This window comes from Thalassophryne amazonica, unplaced genomic scaffold (genome assembly GCF_902500255.1).
Source record: "Thalassophryne amazonica unplaced genomic scaffold, fThaAma1.1, whole genome shotgun sequence".
In the NCBI taxonomy this organism is placed as follows: Eukaryota; Metazoa; Chordata; class Actinopteri; order Batrachoidiformes; family Batrachoididae; genus Thalassophryne; species Thalassophryne amazonica.
The window spans coordinates 171,206-189,799 of record NW_022986268.1 but is presented as its reverse complement, the minus strand read 5'-3'; the positions used below and the strand labels follow the sequence as shown (position 1 = coordinate 189,799).

Genomic DNA, 18,594 nt, shown 5'->3' with positions numbered 1-18,594 from the left:
CTCTCCAATTGGTTCAAAATACTGCAGCCAGACTTTTGACATGAAGCAGAAAGTTTGACCACATTACCCATTTTGGCGTCTCTTCACTGGCTTCCTGTCCCTGTGAGATCAGATTTTAAGGTTCTGCTACTAGTCTATAAAATTGTTTACGGACTGGCACCTCCCTACCTAGCTGACCTAATTAAACCTTACGTACCGGCCCGGGCTTTATGTTCTCAGTGTATGGCTAGCATACTGGTACAGTTTTATGCTTTTTACTCTCTTAATTCATTTATTAGTAATTGGAGCGGGTTGCGGCCTCAACTTTACCTAAATTCTGGGTCTTTTAGTGAAGTTTAGGGCTAGTGGCCGGAGATCACCTGAGTATTTCTTTTGTTTTTCTTGTTGTTTAATGCTGACAAATTATACAGTATTTGTTGTCTTTCTGATGCCTGATTCTGTTTTTTCTCTCTGTTTGAGGTGCAGCTCCATCCAGAGATAGGAGTTGTATTCGTGTTGGCGACCCTCCTGTCCTGTGCACCAACAGCATTTCCTGTATATTAGTTTTGTGATTTCTTTTGTAATTTATGGTTGTATCATGGCCCAAGCAGAGGGTCACCCCGTTGAATCTGGTCTGCTTGAGGTTTCTTCCTCAGAGGGAGTTTTTTCTTACCACTGTTGCTCTGGGGGTTAATAAGGTTAGACCTTACTTGTGTGAAGCGCCTTGAGCAACTCTGTTGTGATTTGGAGCTATATAAATGAAATTAAATTGAATTTGGGAAATATGGATGAAAAGGTAAAATGACATTTCGGGACTATTTATCCCTTAAATTAGTTCGATAGGACAATATTAATGGAGAGTAAGTTGGCGGTTTGCATGGCAGCAGCCTGACATTGGGGTGAATGTGAGGCATTGACGTGCAAAGTGCATTGAGCGTCTGATGCAGATGGAAAAGCGCGTTATAAATGCAGTCCATTTACAGTACAGTGGTCAACTCAACTCAATTGTTATTTTGAAAGCAAGTTTAAAATCATTGGGGTTCAGTGAAGGATTACATTGTTATCTGCAAATCAAACATTAAAAATAGCCCCATTTTACACATGATCCATGAATGTGAAAAAACAAAATGGAAATGCATTTAGTGTCCTCAGTTCCCAAACGCTTATTGAGTGTTGTTAGAAGGAACGGTGATGTAACACAGTGGGAAACATACCACTGTCCCAACTTTTTAGAAACATGTTGCAGGCATCCATTTCAAAATGAGCAAATATTTGCACAGAAACAATAAAGTTTATCAGTTTGAACATTAAATTTCTTGTCTTTGTGGTGTTTTCAATTGAATATAGGTTGAAGAGGATTTGAAAATCATTGTATTCTGTTTTTATTTACATTTCACACAACATCCCAACTTCATTGGAATTGGGGTTGTGTGTGTGTGTGTGTGTATACGAGGTCTGTCCGTAAAGTATAGGTCCTTTTATTTTTTTCAAAAACTATATGGATTTCATTCATATGTTTTTACGTCAGACATGCTTGAACCCTCGTGCACATGCGTGAGTTTTTCCACGCCTGTCGGTGACGTCATTCGCCTGTGAGCACTCCTTGTGGGAGGAGTCGTCCAGCCCGTCGTCGGAATTCCTTTGTCTGAGAAGTTGCTGAGAGACTGGCGCTTCGTTTGATCAAAATTTTTTCTAAACCTGTGAGACACATCGAAGTGGACACGGTTCGAAAAATTAAGCTGGTTTTCAGTGAAAATTTTAACGGCTTATGAGAGATTTTGAGGTGATACTGTCGCTTTAAGGACTTCCCACGGAGCGAGACGTCGCGCAGCGCTCTCAGGCGCCGTCATCAGCCTGTTTCAAGCTGAAAACCTCCACATTTCAGGCTCTATTGATCCAGGACGTCGTGAGAGAACAGAGAAGTTTCAGAAGAAGTTGGTTTCAGCATTTTATCCGGATATTCCACTGTTAAAGGAGATTTTTTTAATGAAAGATGTGCGGGCGGATTGCAGCGTCGGGACGCAGCCGCCCCGACGCTTCGCCACAGGAAAAACACCTCTGTTGGAAGCCTTAAGGACAAGTTGGAACATCTCCAGCTGATAAACAATTTCTCATATACTCACTCCACTGAAAGCCATCAAAAGCCAACTGGATTTTACAAATGGTTATCAACACGGAGGTGTTTTTCCTGTGCCGCCGCACCGCGTCGGCTGCGTCCCGACGCGTGGACCCGTCCGCACGTCTTTGATTAAAAAAATCTCCTTTAACAGTGGAATATCCGGATAAAATGCTGAAACCGACTTCTTCTGAAACGTCTCTGTTCTCTCACGACGTCCTGGATCAATAGAGCCTGAAATGTGGAGGTTTTCAGCTTGAAACAGGCTGATGACGGCGCCTGAGAGCGCTGCACGACGTCTCGCACTGTGAAAAGTCCTTAAAGCGACAGAATCACCTCAAAATCTCTCATCAGCTGTTAAAATTTTCACTGAAAACCAGCTTAATTTTTCGAACCGTGTCCACTTCGATGTGTCTCACAGGTTTAGAAAAAATTTTGATCAAACAAAGCGCCAGTCTCTCAGCAACTTCTCAGACAAAGGAATTCCGACGAGGGGCTGGACGACTCCTCCCACAAGGAGTGCTCACAGGCGAATGACGTCACCGACAGGCGTGGAAAAACTCACGCATGCGCACGAGGGTTCAAGCATGTCTGACATAAAAACATATGAATGAAATCCATATAGTTTTTGAAAAAAATAAAAAGGACATATACTTTACGGACAGACCTCGTATATATATATATATATATATAAAAAATGTTTTTTTCCCCAGTTAAATACAACACTTGGAAAAGTTTTTTATGATTTTAACAGCCTATGTTTATGACTGACAGCCTTACAGGTGCCATTAGAATCTCATTTCATAGTGTCAATCTACACCTCATGGATGAGGTGTAGATTTTACCAGTTGCATTGAACACAACATGGATGAGCCATACCTGAATTGATGTGCTGCTGCTGCAATGCATTATGGGAGACCAGGGTTCAGGGAACCCGCGGTACAAGTTTTAAAACAACATTAATTCCTTGTCTAAGTACACATCAATTTTATTCAGAATGATCTTCAGTAATGTGCATCATGAATGCACAGCTTGCAGACCGATGATAGTCGATGTAAAAAACACGCAACCAACATGCATTTGCACCGCTGCAATCATGGCGATGACGTGCCACCACCGAGTCACCCCACAGGAAAGCACGCTGGCTGCAGGTCAACAAATAATTAAATATTTAAAATAAAATAAACATAAATAAATGAAAATAACGTGGCCCTCTGTAGCGCAGAGGACCACGTTCGCAATCTAACGGGGAAACTAAATTTAAAAATAGCAAAAATGACTTCTGTTTTAGCCTCTTTTAAATATTGCCTTACATGTAATATTTACCATGAAAGGTTGCTTAGTAGCTTCATTAGAGCACATGGCAGTTTGTCACTGCACCGGGTTCACGATGAGTTCCTTTGGATGATTTAGCCTGTCCGGTTTGGGCATAAGGATGAACGTAGAACTGCACGCCTTTAGATTATATTTTACCGTATACGCCCGTTTGGAAACACCTCAGTCGTTATGCCACTTGATAAACATGAGAGGGAGGGAGTAGGGTCAAAAGGGGCTGAGGCATATCTTCTTACCAACAGGGCGGGGCTTATGTGCTAATCAATAAGGGGCGGAGCTTTTCCTCCCATCAGCCCTTCAAAGTTTGATGGAAGTTCTATTGTGATTCCGTCTGGGAATGTTTTCATTGCCTTCAGTGTTGCTCGTTTGTTGCAGTAAGGTTTCGTTTAGTCTTCAACCAGCGGATACGATGCCTCCTTGAGGCGGACCTGATCATACTCGCCACCCAAAACACGACCTCAGTGCTCCGCTTCATCACAAATCACCTCAAACACAAAAAAGAAACAGGATTTTCCCCAGAATTCCATATCAGCCACAAACATTTTTATTGCTTCATATTTGCACAGAAACGTTTCAGCTTGTGAGACCATTCATTCAAACATGTTGACAGAAACGGCAGAGGTTCTACAGAACAGTAACTGGCCCTCCCTCATCCCTGAAGCCCCTCCCACTGCGCCCTAAAGAGGAGGAATGAGTGGAGTGCGGATCAGAGGATCGGGGTGACGGGGCACTGCTCAGGCTGATCCAGGAACAGCGTCTCAAACATGTGGTTGTAGAAGGCGGGGTGGTACTGGCAGGCCCGGGTGCAGTCTGGACTGAAGTTCACCTCCAGAATCTGAGGCTGCATGATCCGCTCACCTGAACCCACAACACAGCACAGGTCACAGCAGGTCAGAGTTCAGGTCCACTTCCAGCAGGAAAATCTTCTTAAAATCCACTGAAGACACTTTAAACATGTGTGTTTTGCACTGATTTATTCATTTGCATATCAGGATTTCATGGTCCAACATGGACTATTAAATCCTGTAAATGTTGAATATATATATAACTTTCCTATTCTTACAAAAAACAAACAAACAAAAACACCCCCCCCCAAAAAAAATCCAAACCAAAAACAAAAACAAAAAAAACCCCTGATAACTGTCTCATAAATATGAAAAAATAAGATACACATTTAAAATACAAAAAATACCAGACTGAATCCTGTCATTTCCAAGAAAGTGAACTTTAATCAAATTTTCACCAGCAAACAACAAAATATTTATTTTTAAAATGACGACTGTAAGTTATTGATTACTTTGTTTGATGAGATGGAAAGAAATAAGACATTTTTATAAATTGGTCCAACAAAATTTACAGTTTACCAAAAAGTATCAGTTTCATAAATACTATTAATGATTAGGGTTGAGCCTGATACTCCCTTCAGACGAGTATCCGGTATGGAAAAAGCATTTTTGATGAGCACGAGCACGATACGAATAAAACTCGTCAATATCTGTGCTCGTGCTGAAGGAAAAACCTGATTGGCTAACTGACAGCCTTCACACTCTGTGACTGACCAGTCACACACAACGCCCGTCCCTCCCTACACAGACACTTCTCTGCAGCCTCGCATGCACACAGGAACTGATCTCTCTCTCTCTGTGTGCTTGACTTGATTCTACCTCACGTTGCTCTCACAATACTCAAGTTTTCTTCAATTCACCTCTATTTTGGTTTGTATGATATTTAAAGTTACTTGATGAACTTGTTTTGTATCGTACACGGTGCATTTGACAAGACAGACCTGAAAGCGGCTCGTGTTGTGTCGGTCTCACTGCCTCTACTCCGGTCCATTTTTTTTTTTAACCGTTTGTTTGCTCTTAGTTTGGCTGGTGATATAAAGTCAGTTGGAAAACTTTGCTCATAGTGAACGCGGTGCTTTTGAGAAGAATACAGTGAACAAGGCTGACATATTTCCCTGTTTGCCATCAATGGATGTTTGCATGAATCACCAAATTCACATAGATCATTAAAAAATAAACAATCTTAGAACAACCTCTCTCTCTTTCTCTCACTCAGACAAACACACATGCACACACACCCCTTAATCAAAATGCCAAGAACATTAGGTAGTAAAAATAAATAAATAATTGGAAAAAAAAAGTTTGATCATAAAATTAAAAAAAAGAAAGCTGTGTTGAGTATGACAACACTTGTTCATGAATACTCAGTTCATAATTTCCAACTACATTAAATCTCAATTCTGAGGCTGTTCTGTAAATATTCACACACTCAAGAATATTCATGTTCTGAGTTCATTAGTTCATTAGTTCTGTAAATAGTTCTTTGTGATCAAACTCACTGATTTGAAACTCAATTTTAAGTCTGTTCTGTAAATAGTTTTCAAATAAACAAATATAGCAACTTTTGATCATTCCATATCAATTTCAGACTTAAAATAATGAACCAATTTAAGCCCCACCCACTTCCGGTGAAACCACGACCACTTCCGGTTTAGGCCCCCCCACCAGAGTACAGATACCGATAATTTAGATGGTTGAACCGATACAGATACAGGTGTACTCGCTCATCCCTATTAATGATACCAATCTTATATATGGGGCAAATAAGTATTTGATCCACTGTCGATTTTACAAGTTTTCCCACCTACAAAGAATGGAGAGGTCTGTAATTTTTATCATAGCTACACATCAGCTGTGAGAGACAGAATCTAAAATAAATAAATAAATAAATAAATAAATATCCAGAAAATCACATTGTATGATTTTAAATAAGTATTTGACCCAATGGAAAAACAGACCTTAATATTTGGTACAGAAATCTTCATTTGCAGTTCCAGAGCTGAGACATTTCATGTAGTTCTTGACCAAGTTCGCACACTCCAGCAGGGATTTTGGTCCACTCCTCCATGCAGACCTTCTTCAGATCTTTCAGGTTTGTAGTTTCAGCTCCCTCCAAAGATATTGATATTAAAGGTATTGAGTTCAGGTCTGGAGACTGGCCAGGCCACTCCAGGACCTTGAAATGCTTCTTATGGAGCCCCTCCTTAGTTGCCCTGGCTGTGTTTGGGGTCACTGTCATGCTGGAAGACCCAGCCATGACCCATCTTCAATGCTCTTACTGAGGGAAGGAGGTTGTTTACATGACCCCATTCATCCTCCCTTCAATACGGTGAAGTCGTCTTGTCCTGTTGGTCTCATCTGACCACATGACCTTCTCCCATGCCTCCTCTGGATCATCCAGATGGTCACTGGTGAACTTCAAATGGGCCTGGACATGTGCTGGCTTGAGCAGGGGGACCTTGCTGCCCTGCAGGATTTTAAACCATGACAGCATCATGTGTTACTAATGTAATCTTTGTGACTGTGGTCCCAGCTCTCTTCAGGTCATTGACCAGGTCCTCCTGTGTAGTTCTGAGCTTTCTCAGAATCATCCTTACCCCACAAAGTGAGATCTTGCTTGGAATCCCAGACCGAGGGAGATTGACAGTCATCTTGTGTTTCTTCCACTTTCTAATAAATAATCATAACAGTTGTCTTCAATTTCGATTTATTTTCATTTATATAGCACCAAATCACAACAAAGTTGCCTCAAGGCGCTTCACACAAGTAAGGTCTAACCTTACCAACACCTAGAGCAAGAACACAGGAGACAATGGTAAGAAAAAACTCCCTCTGATGATTTGAGGAAGAAACCTCAAGCAGACCAGACTCAAAGGGGCGACCCTCTGCTTGGGCCATGATACAGACACAAATTAAAAAAACAATTCACAAAAACCAATATACAGGAAATGTTGCCGGTGCACAGGACAGGAGGGTTACAGAAACAGACACCACACCCATCTCTGGATGGAGCTGCACCTCAAACAGAGAGAAAAAAAAAACAATCAGGCATCAGAAAGACAAAAAATACTGTATAATTTGTCAGCATTAAACAACAAGAAAAACAGAAGAAAAACTAAGGTGCCGGCCACTAGCCCTGAGCTTCACTAAAACTCCCAGAATTTAGATAAATTTGAGGCCGTGGCACGCTCCGTTTACTAATAAAATGAATTAAAGAGAGTAAAAAGCACAGTAACATACTATGCCAGTATGCTAGCCATACGAAAGGGAAAATAAATGCATCTTAAGTCTGGACTTGAAAGTCTCTACAGAATCTGTTTTATTGACACAGGGAGATCATTCCACAGAACAGGGACACGATAAGAGAAAGCTCTGTGACCTGCAGACTTTTTATTCACTCTAGGGACACAAAGTAGTCCTGCACCCTGAGAACGCAGAGCCCGGGCCAGTACATAGGGTTTAATTAGGTCAGCTAGGTAGGGAGGTGCCAGTCCGTGAACACTTTTATAGACTAGTAACAGAACCTTAAAATCTGATCTCACTGGGACAGGAAGCCAGTGGAGAGACGCCAAAATGGGTGTAATGTGGTCAAACTTTCTGCTTCGTGTCAAAAGTCTGGCAGCAGCATTTTGAACCAATTGGAGAGCCCTAATGCTAGACTGTGGTAAACCAGAAAATAGAACATACCAGTAGTCCAATCTTGAAGAGATAAACACATGAATCAGTGTCTCAGCATCAGCCAAAGACAGGGTGAGATGAATCTCTAATGTGGAGGTCAAAGGACAATGTACGATCAAAAATTACCCCATGGCTCCTCACTTTGTCAGTGTGATGTATGACACACAAGCCGAGGCTAAGCGTTAACTGGTCAAATTGATGCCAAGATCTCACTGGACCAAGAACCAGCATTTCAGTCTTATCAGGGTTTAAAAGCAGGAAGTTTCTAGACATCCAACTTCTCACTGCTGCAAGGCGATCTTCTAAGGATTTTATGTGAATGAGATTACCAGCAGTTATCAGCATGTACAACCCCTGGCAAAAATTATGGAATCACCGGCCTCAGAGGATGTTCATTCAGTTGTTTAATTTTGTAGAAAAAAAGCAGATCACAGACATGACACAAAACTAAAGTCATTTCAAATGGCAACTTTCTGGCTTTAAGAAACACTATAAGAAATCAAGAAAAAAAGATTGTGACAGTCAGTAACGGTTACTTTTTTAGACCAAGCAGAGGAAAAAAAATATGGAATCACTCAATTCTGAGGAATAAATTATGGAATCACCCTGTAAATTTTCATCCCCAAAACTAACACCTGCATCAAATCAGATCTGCTGGTTGACATTGACCCTATGTGTCTTTTTGCAAGGAATGTTTTCACAGTTTTTGCTCTATGGCAAGATGCATTATCATCTTGAAAAATGATTTCATCATCCCCAAACATCCTTTCAATTGTCCAAAATATCAACATCTCCCCAGTGCCTTTACCTGACATGCAGCCCCATATCATCAATGACTGTGGAAATTTACATGTTCTCTTCAGGCAGTCATCTTTATAAATCTCATTGGAACGGCACCAAACAAAAGTTCCAGCATCATCACCTTGCCCAATGCAGATTTGAGATTCATCACTGAATATGACTTTCATCCAGTCATCCACAGTCCACAATTGCTTTTCCTTAGCCCATTGTAACCTTGTTTTTTTCTGTTTAGGTGTTAATGATGCCTTTCATTTAGCTTTTCTGTATGTAAATCCCATTTCCTTTAGGCGGTTTCTTACAGTTCGGTCACAGACGTTGACTCCAGTTTCCTCCCATTCGTTCCTCATTTGTTTTGTTGTGCATTTTTCGATTTTTGAGACATATTGCTTTAAGTTTTCTGTCTTGACGCTTTGATGTCTTCCTTGGTCTACCAGTATGTTTGCCTTTAACAACCTTCCCATGTTGTTTGTATTTGGTCCAGAGTTTAGACACAGCTGACTGTGAGCAACCAACATCTTTTGCAACATTGCGTGATGATTTACCCTCTTAAGAGTTTGATAATCCTCTCCTTTGTTTCAACTGACATCTCTCGTGTTGGAGCCATGATTCATGTCAGTCCACTTGGTGCAACAGCTCTCCAAGGTGTGTTCACTCCTTTTTAGATGCAGACTAACGAGCAGATCTGATATGATGCAGGTGTTAGTTTTGGGGATGAAAATTTACAGGGTGATTCCATAATTTTTTCCTCAGAATTGAGTGATTCCATATTTTTTTTCTCTGCTTGGTCTAAAAAAGTAACCGTTACTGACTGCCACAATTTTTTTTTCTTGATTTCTTATAGTGTTTCTTAAAGCCAGAAAGTTGCCATTTGAAATGACTTTAGTTTTGTGTCATGTCTGTGATCTGCTTTTTTTCTACAAAATTAAACAACTGAATGAACATCCTCCGAGGCCGGTGATTCCATAATTTTTGCCAGGGGTTGTATAACTGAGTATCATCCGCATAACAGTGAAAGGTAATCCCAAAATGCCACAATATGTGCCCAAGGAGTGCTATATAAAGGGAGAAAAGCAGGGGGCCTAAAACGGACCCCTGTGGAACCCCAAATTTCATGTCACTAAGGTTAGAGGTTGTGTTACTGTACAAAACACAGTGAGAATGACTGGTCAAGTATGACGTCAGCCATGTAAGGGCACTCCCAGTAATCCCAAAATGATTTTCCAGCCTATCAAGTAGAATATGATGATCCACTGTATCAAACACAGCACTGAGATCTAACAGCACCAGAACCGTAGTGGTGTCAGAATCCATTGTAAGCAGAAGATCATTCACCACTTTAGTGAGAGCCGTCTCTGTGGAATGATATTTTCTAAAAGCAGACTGCAGTGACTCAAAGAGATTATTCTCAGTAAGGTAGTCTATGAGCTGCCGTGACACCACTTTTTCCAGAATTTTAGAGCAAAATGATAGATTTGATTTCAGCTGATAGTTTGTCAATACACTTGGGTCAAGATTAGGTTTCTTAAGTAATGGTTTAATCACTGCAGATTTGAAACATTTAGGAACAGATCCAGAAGTTAATGAGAGATTAATAATTTCCAGCACAGTCAGCCCAAGAGTGGGCCACAGGTCCTTAAACAGTTTTGTTGGTATAGGATCAAATAAACAGGTTGTGCTTTTTGCTGACGTTACGAGTTTCGCCTTATCACCAAGCTGCTTGCCTGTTGTCCTGTAGTCCATCCCAGCCTTGTGCAGGTCTACAGTTTTGTCCCTGGTGTCCTTAGACAGCTCTTTGGTCTTGGCTATGGTGGACAGGTTGGAGTGTGACTGACTGAGTGTGTGAACAGGTGTCTTTTATACAGGTAACAAGTTCAAACAGTAAAAAATAAAAGTAAAGAGTGCAGAATAAGAGGGCTTCTTAAAGAAAAATTAACAGGTCTGTAAGAGACAGAATTCTTGCTGGCTGGGAGGTGATCAAATACTTATTTCATGATTTTTTTGATTTTGTCTCTCACAGTTGAAGTGTACCTATGATAAAAATTACAGAACTCTCCATTCTTTGTTGGTGGGAAAACTTGCAAAATCGACAGAGGATCAAATACTTATTTTCCATACTGTATACAGGGAGGTGTGTCCCCGAATATGACTGGCCTGTTGCACAGCAAAAGTAACTGTGGCACCGTCCAACACACACACACACAAACATTTATCAAACATAAGCTCCTAATGTTAAATTGATACATGTATGGATCAGTCAAGATCAAAGGTCTGTTAGGAGGATTAAAGTTGAAGTTAGTCTCAATTCAGTCTTTACTATCAATGGCTTTAATAAAAGGCAATTATATCAGTGGTCGCCATGCAACCATGCTGTCAGAAGAAAAGCATTCACAGAGAGCAGAGATAAGGGAGAGTGGAGGAGATGCAACCGCCCTCGTCGGAGTCCCTCATACACTAAATGTGCAATACTTAAAACATACAATAATTAATGATGGGTGAAACTGCAGTATGTATCCTCGCAAGGTACTAGCTGCTCTTTTTAACATTCACAGAGTTGGTCTGTACAAATATCTAAAAATACAATGTATGTTGTTTTTATTCTACCTTTGTGTTTTTCTGTTACTTTCACTATTGTGTTTTATATATTACTCACTCATCTTCAACCACACATCGTCTTTGGATGTGGGAGGAAGCCGGAGCACCTGGAGCGAACCCACGCAAACACGGGGAGAACACGCAAACTCCACACAGAAAAGCCACAGATGGGAATCAAACCCATGATCCTCTTGCTGTGAGGCAACAGTGCTAACCACTAATCCACCATGCTGCTGTGTTTTACATATTTTTTGTCTTCTTATTTTTAATAATCTTTGCGACTCGGAGAAATGCACAAGAATTCCTATGTTCTTGCACTTACATGCACTTATGTAAATGGCAAACTTTATTCTGTTCTATTCACTGCGTAATATTTTCTGTTAATTTGTTGCAAATTAAGAATTGTAATAATTGTGGAACACATGAATCAACAAACACAAAGATGTGTAACAGAAAGATCAGCATCAAGTTCCCACATCCCATAATTTAACACACATTGGGCCTCATGTATCAACGTTGCGTACGGCGATATTTGAGCGTATATGGGGTGTATGCCAAAACGGCTGCGCTACTTGGAATTTATCAATGTGGTCGTTGGCGTACGCTGCGCTGAAAATATACACCAGGTCGAGAGGTGGCATAAATTATACACCAAAAATTATACACCAAAATGAACCAGTGCTGGAATCCACATAAAAATGAAGATGATCAACATGATAAACAGTGCCATTATACAAATCAATGCATATGTTACATAAATAACACTTTCCTGATTATACTACATAATAATCAATACAAATCCCGCTTTTGCGGGATCGTTATGGAGCACGATCCGTGGCCACAGGGCTGACTGCAAAGAAAGAGCTGCTCGCCTTTTTCTCCAGACGTCGAGCCTGGAGCCAGAGCAGCGCTGAGCTTAACTTCATGTGGTGTGATCGTTTTAGACAATGAAATTGATAATAACTGTGGTTTCGTCATTCCCTTAATTCGTCCGTGCTGCAACCAGGTTTTGTCGTCTCCATTCGGTTGTCACAATAAAATAAATACAGAAATACATTTAAAAAAAAATTAATCTGACAGATTAGGCGTCTTATTAATTGAGTGAGCAAATATCCACGTCAAGAATTATTGACATGTGAAAAGAGAATACAGTGGTCCCTCGCTATAACACCGTTCACCTGTCGTGGTCTCAGAGTCTCGGGAGTATTTAGTCCAATTTTGCATGCCTTTTTTTTTTTACAGTGTTCTGTGTTCTGCGTATCTGTTTATAAGAATCTTGTTGCCCAGAAGAGAAAAGAGCGCCAACAACTACTCATAACTGTGTTTGTCACATGGAAACACACACCTGCAGCCAGGTGTGAGTGGAAAAAGGCGCGGCGTCAGGACACAGAGGCCCAATCTGTGACATACTGGTCAGTCACTATTAATAATTTCTTATGTGTCCGACCTCGTTCGTTGATCGTTAAAATTAATTTGTTAGTTCTAAATGCCATCATAATTATTTATAGGAAAATGTTTTATTTTTATTTCTCAAACAAATGTTTGGGCCTGAAAACAGGTTGGTCTTATTTTCCTACTAAGGTTTGAACTTTGAGAGTGTTTACACACGAGAGAAAAGTGAGAAAATGTTCATGTCTGATTGAGAAAGTGTATAAACTGTGTAGTGAGGGGTTTTACAGCTTTGAAACGTCTATAATAATTGTAAAAAATAACGCTGACTACGTCGCGGTTTCACATACTATTTTTTAGAACGTAACTCCAGCGATTAATGAGGGACCACTGTAACACTTTATTGATTATATACTACAAAACAATTAATACGACGGCCGCTTTTGACACTCTATTGGCACGCGTCATGATTGGTGGAGTTCTTTTTCATTGCCATCTCCCATCTTCCATGTCGTGAAATGAGGGTGTGTCTGAAGCGGAGTCTGAATATTTATGGGCGTGTTTATTATAATTACGATCGTTTCCACCCGCCGCATTTATCAAGATCACGTCAGGCGTACACCAGAAATGGGCAGGTGCGCACTGCTTGATACATGTCACAGTGACTTTGGTGTATTTCAAGTTTACGCCGTAAATTTACGCCACAAGTGAGCAACATTGATACATGAGGCCCATTGTGTGGAAAACCTCAGCGTTTCTCTGCTGCTGTTCTTTATAAAGTGAATCCTTTTTGGGAAATCCAAGATAAACACTGAGGCGTGCTTCAAGTTCTCTGATTGGTCATTCTACGACAGAATGACATGGAAATCAATACATATTCAACAATTATGATCATTCATTAATGATTTGACCAAACACTCACCATTTTCACTTGTAGTCCACTTCAGCATGAGGTCTACGGCGTAGATGGCTCGTGATGACGGGTAGGCAAAAATCCCATAGGGAGCTGGTCGAGATGAAGCTGCCAGGAAAAGCTCCTTGAATGCTTTAAACACATCCCTCTATCAGAGAGAAGGGTTGAGAACAGAACACAAAAACGATGAACGTAAGAGGAGAAATCCAGATCTGACCAGGAGGGTACACAGTGGTCCTTAGTAACTCTGACTTCATCTGATTCCAGCTGTTCTGACCAACTCAAAGGAGGCACACTGGCAAACTGATTCTCCCAACGATTCCCCAAATGATGACATACTGTGTATAAATTCTTTACCACAGAGACACTTCAGCATTCAGACTATGATCTAAGTCCACTTCTGAATGAAACCTGAAGTACAAGGTGAAAGTTACTTCACCGGCAGATTTATACAGTTACTTCAACAACAGATTTATACAGTTACTTCATCAACAGATTTATACAGTTACTTCATCAACAGATTTATACAGTTACTTCATCAGCAGGTTTATACAATTACTTCATCAGCAGGTTTATACAGTTACTTCATCAACAGATTTATACAATTACTTCATCAACAGATTTATACAGTTACTTCATCAACAGATTTATACAGTTACTTCATTAACAGATTTATACAATTACTTCATCAGCAGATTTATACAATTACTTCATCAACAGATTTATACAATTACTTCATTAACAGATTTATACAATTACTTCATCAGCAGATTTATACAATTACTTCATCAACAGATTTATACAGTTACTTCATTAACAGATTTATACAATTACTTCATCGGCAGGTTTATACAGTTACTTCACCGGCAGGTTTATACAGTTACTTCATTAACAGATTTATACAATTACTTCATTAACAGATTTATACAATTACTTCATTAACAGATTTATACAATTACTTCATCAGCAGATTTATACAATTACTTCATCAACAGATTTATACAGTTACTTCATCAACAGATTTATACAGTTACTTCATCGGCAGGTTTATACAGTTACTTCACCGGCAGGTTTATACAGTTACTTCATTAACAGATTTATACAATTACTTCATCAGCAGGTTTATACAGTTACTTCATTAACAGATTTATACAGTTACTTCATCACCAGGTTTATACAGTTACTTCATCAGCAAATTTATAGTTACTTCATTAACAGATTTATACAGTTACTTCATGAACAGATTTATAGAGGTACTTCATCAGCAGATTTATACAGTGTCAGATCCCGCTATTTCTTAGACACACTGCACACGCTTACCCTCTGATGAGTGCGTTTGTGTACTAAACCAGCTCTCCGTCTCTGGGGTCCGACCTTCGTGTCTCCACGGGTATTACCCGGCAGGGCTGCACAAAGGCTGTTCAAGCTGGTGGCGAGGAGATTCGTCTAGCCGCTCACTGCCTCCATCCGGACGTCCACCCCGCTGAAGCTGATCTCGCACCCCGGTCGAATAGCCTTCTCTGGAACCAGGATACGAACCGGCCACGCCCGTTAACGGCAGCTCTCCTCTTATGGATCAGGGTTCTTGGAATGTTGCTAGATTTTGAATTTAGTGACTCGTACAGCGAGTCCCCAGGATGCATTATTTTCATTAAAAACCAGACTAACCTTTTAGAGCACTTTTTGATGTTGTACACCCAATAAACTTTAACTTTTACACCTTAAGAAGCATCAATAATCCAATGTCCGAGCCTTAACACTTTAACTGCATGATTGGAAATTTATTGCAGGTTTTGCAAGTGCCGACAACATAATCAAAATAGGTTATATGATGATAATTTCACAACAGTAATTCAAGTATAATTAGAATAATGATTGGCAGAGATTTTTGTTTTTGATTCAATAATACTGTCTGATCTTACTTTGACTGGGACTGGATTGACTTAATTTTTCTAGGAGTGAGGGAGGGAGGTTTTTGAGGTTAAAGTCCCCAGCTCGATGAACTTGATTTCCTCTTCATCAGCTATTAGTCGTTAGCTGACCACGATCTTTGTGTGATGCTGTAATCCTTCAGGAAATTAATCCACATAAGAGTTTATTCCTTCTTCAATCAATCAAAAGTTGATCTAATCCATTCTGGTATGCTGTGATGTTCCTTGAGAGAGAAAACGTTGAACATTCCTCACTCAGACTTAAGGTCAGTGATTATTCTCCAATGCTCTGCTACTCCGTGACTGGACGGCCTGAGTGGGAGTTGAAAACTCTCTCAAATGATCTCTTATGGCTCCAATCCTCTCGCTCCACGATTCCAATTGTTGCTCACAAGATGGTCAAGTCTTGTGATCTCCTCATAACAGGGAGAAGTGGCAACAGCACCTCTCCCTGGAAGAATAACCCTGTTTCCTGGTGTTTCACAGTTTATATATATACTGCCCCATTACCCCATCCCCGTAGAGACGGTGCCTGCTCCCAGACCACCAATAACCAGCAAAAATCTATTTAAGCATAAAAATTCAAACAGAAAAAGTAATATAGCACCTTCAACTGCACCACAGACTAAAACAGTTAAATGTGGTCTATTAAACATTAGGTCTCTGTCTTCTAAGTCCCTGTTGGTAAATGATATAATAATTGATGAACATATTGATTTATTCTGCCTAACAGAAACCTGGTTACAGCAGGATGAATATGTTAGTTTAAATGAGTCAACATCCCCGAGTCACACTAACTGTCAGAATGCTCGTAGCACGGGCCGAGGAGGAGGATTAGCAGCAATCTTCCATTCCAGCTTATTAATTAATCAAAAACCCAGACAGAGCTTTAATTCATTTGAAAGCTTGACTCTTAGTCTTGTCCATCCAAATTGGAAGTCCCAAAAACCAGTTTTATTTGTTATTATCTATCGTCCACCTAGTCGTTACTGTGAGTTTCTCTGTGAATTTTCAGACCTTTTGTCTGACTTAGTGCTTAGCTCAGATAAGATAATTATAGTGGGCGATTTTAACATCCACACAGATGCTGAGAATGACAGCCTCAACACTGCATTTAATCTATTATTAGACTCTATTGGCTTTGCTCAAAATGTAAATGAGTCCACCCACCACTTTAATCATATCTTAGATCTTGTTCTGACTTATGGTATGGAAATAGAAGACTTAACAGTATTCCCTGAAAACTCCCTTCTGTCTGATCATTTCTTAATAACATTTACATTTACTCTGATGGACTACCCAGCAGTGGGGAATAAGTTTCATTACACTAGAAGTCTTTCAGAAAGCGCTGTAACTAGGTTTAAGGATATGATTCCTTCTTTATGTTCTCTAATGCCATATACCAACACAGAGCAGAGTAGCTAACAGTGGTGTCAAAAGTACACACATTTGTTACTTAAGTAGAAGTATAGATACTGCAGTTTAAAAACACTCTAGTAAAAGTTGAAGTATCAACTTGACCTCTTTACTCAAGTAAAAGTGAAAAAGTATGTGCTCCAAAACCTACTTGAAGTATAAAAGTATAAAGTAACCTTAAAAAAAAAGAAAAAAAAAGGTAGATGCCACTATATGAATTGAAAGCTTAATTTAAAAACTGATTCATTCTACATGTGGCCCAAAACCCAAAATTACCCCCCAACACCACCTGCACGAAAATGTTTCAATTCTAGAAGCTCTGAAATGCAATCTGGGACTATTCCAGACAATAAACTGCAGTGAGTGCAGCATCCATTTAGTGAAGGAAAAAAAAACAAAAAAAAAACACAACTTTCCTTATTCAGATTCATTCCAGTAATATTCTGCTCTTACTAGGATGCAGCAGTTTTCTAGTTTGGCAGAAAGTTCAGGAGGAAATCACTGAAGAAATTAAACTGAAAATATGGTTTGACCGAAACAAACTGTCATTAAACTTAAATAAGACAGGGATGAAGTGGAGGAGTAAGAGTCACTAGGTGTTCACAGGAAACACTTATTTCTGTATGTATTTATTTATGTATGTTCATTGTTAGTTGCTTTTATATTTTCTCTTGTGTTTCTATTCAGGTTCTTTTTGCCTCTTTCTCTAAAATTGTATATAATAATCATTAGATTATTAATATATAAACAAAAATTAATTTAAGAAATATTACAATTTGAAAACAAATGCACCCGAACGTGATGAGCGCTGCAGTTGCTTAATGCTAAGTTTTAACATTGAAAATGCCATAGACATGCTAACGCGTTAGCATCGCTCCCGTTTTTAAGTTATAAAATACATCTATCAGCTGTTTCAGAAGACCATAACAGGTCGGTTTAACATAGAAAAGGTAAATAATACTCACAGACGTATGCTCTTTAGGATTTTAGCAGGGGGAAATTAAACGAAAGAAATTAAGAATAAACGAAGCAATAGGTCGAAGCATTGCTTCAATCTGCGAACCACTGCTTCGATTGGTTCTGGTAGCTACCTAAACTCTGTAAGTGAGATAGAGTATCTCGTCAATAGTTTTACATCCTCATTGAAGACAACTTTGGATGCTGTAGCTCCTCTGAAAAAGAGAGCTTTAAATCAGAAGTGTCTGACTCCGTGGTATAACTCACAAACTCGTAGCTTAAAGCAGATAACCCGTAAGTTGGAGAGGAAATGGCGTCTCACTAATTTAGAAGATCTTCACTTAGCCTGGAAAAAGAGTCTGTTGCTCTATAAAAAAGCCCTCCGTAAAGCTAGGACATCTTTCTACTCATCACTAATTGAAGAAAATAAGAACAACCCCAGGTTTCTTTTCAGCACTGTACAGAGGTGTCAAGTAACGAAGTACAAATACTTCGTTACTGTACTTAAGTACACTTTTTAGGTATCTATACTTTACTCCATTACTTATTTTTCTGCCTACTTCTGACTTCTACTCATTACATTTTCACACAAGTATCTGTACTTTCTATTTCTTACATTTTTAAAACAAACAGCCTTGTTAC

The 18,594-nt window shown here is 39.6% G+C and overlaps 1 protein-coding gene across 2 annotated transcripts in view; it reads right to left on the bottom strand.

Moving 5' to 3' along the window:
- Positions 1-3,971: 3,971 nt before the first annotated feature.
- ttll12 (tubulin tyrosine ligase-like family, member 12) overlaps positions 3,972-18,594 on the bottom strand; it is a 183,199-nt gene continuing 168,576 nt past the window's right edge. Inside the window, exons 12-13 of one of the 2 annotated variants that reach the window (XM_034165451.1) lie at positions 13,658-13,796; positions 3,972-4,288 (exon numbers count right to left, since the gene is read on the bottom strand). In XM_034165451.1, the coding sequence (XP_034021342.1) occupies positions 4,137-4,288; positions 13,658-13,796 (291 nt within the window). In that variant the 3' untranslated portion in view covers positions 3,972-4,136. The remainder of the gene's footprint in view (positions 4,289-13,657; positions 13,797-18,594) is intronic. The other variant, XM_034165452.1, reaches the window with a different exon arrangement.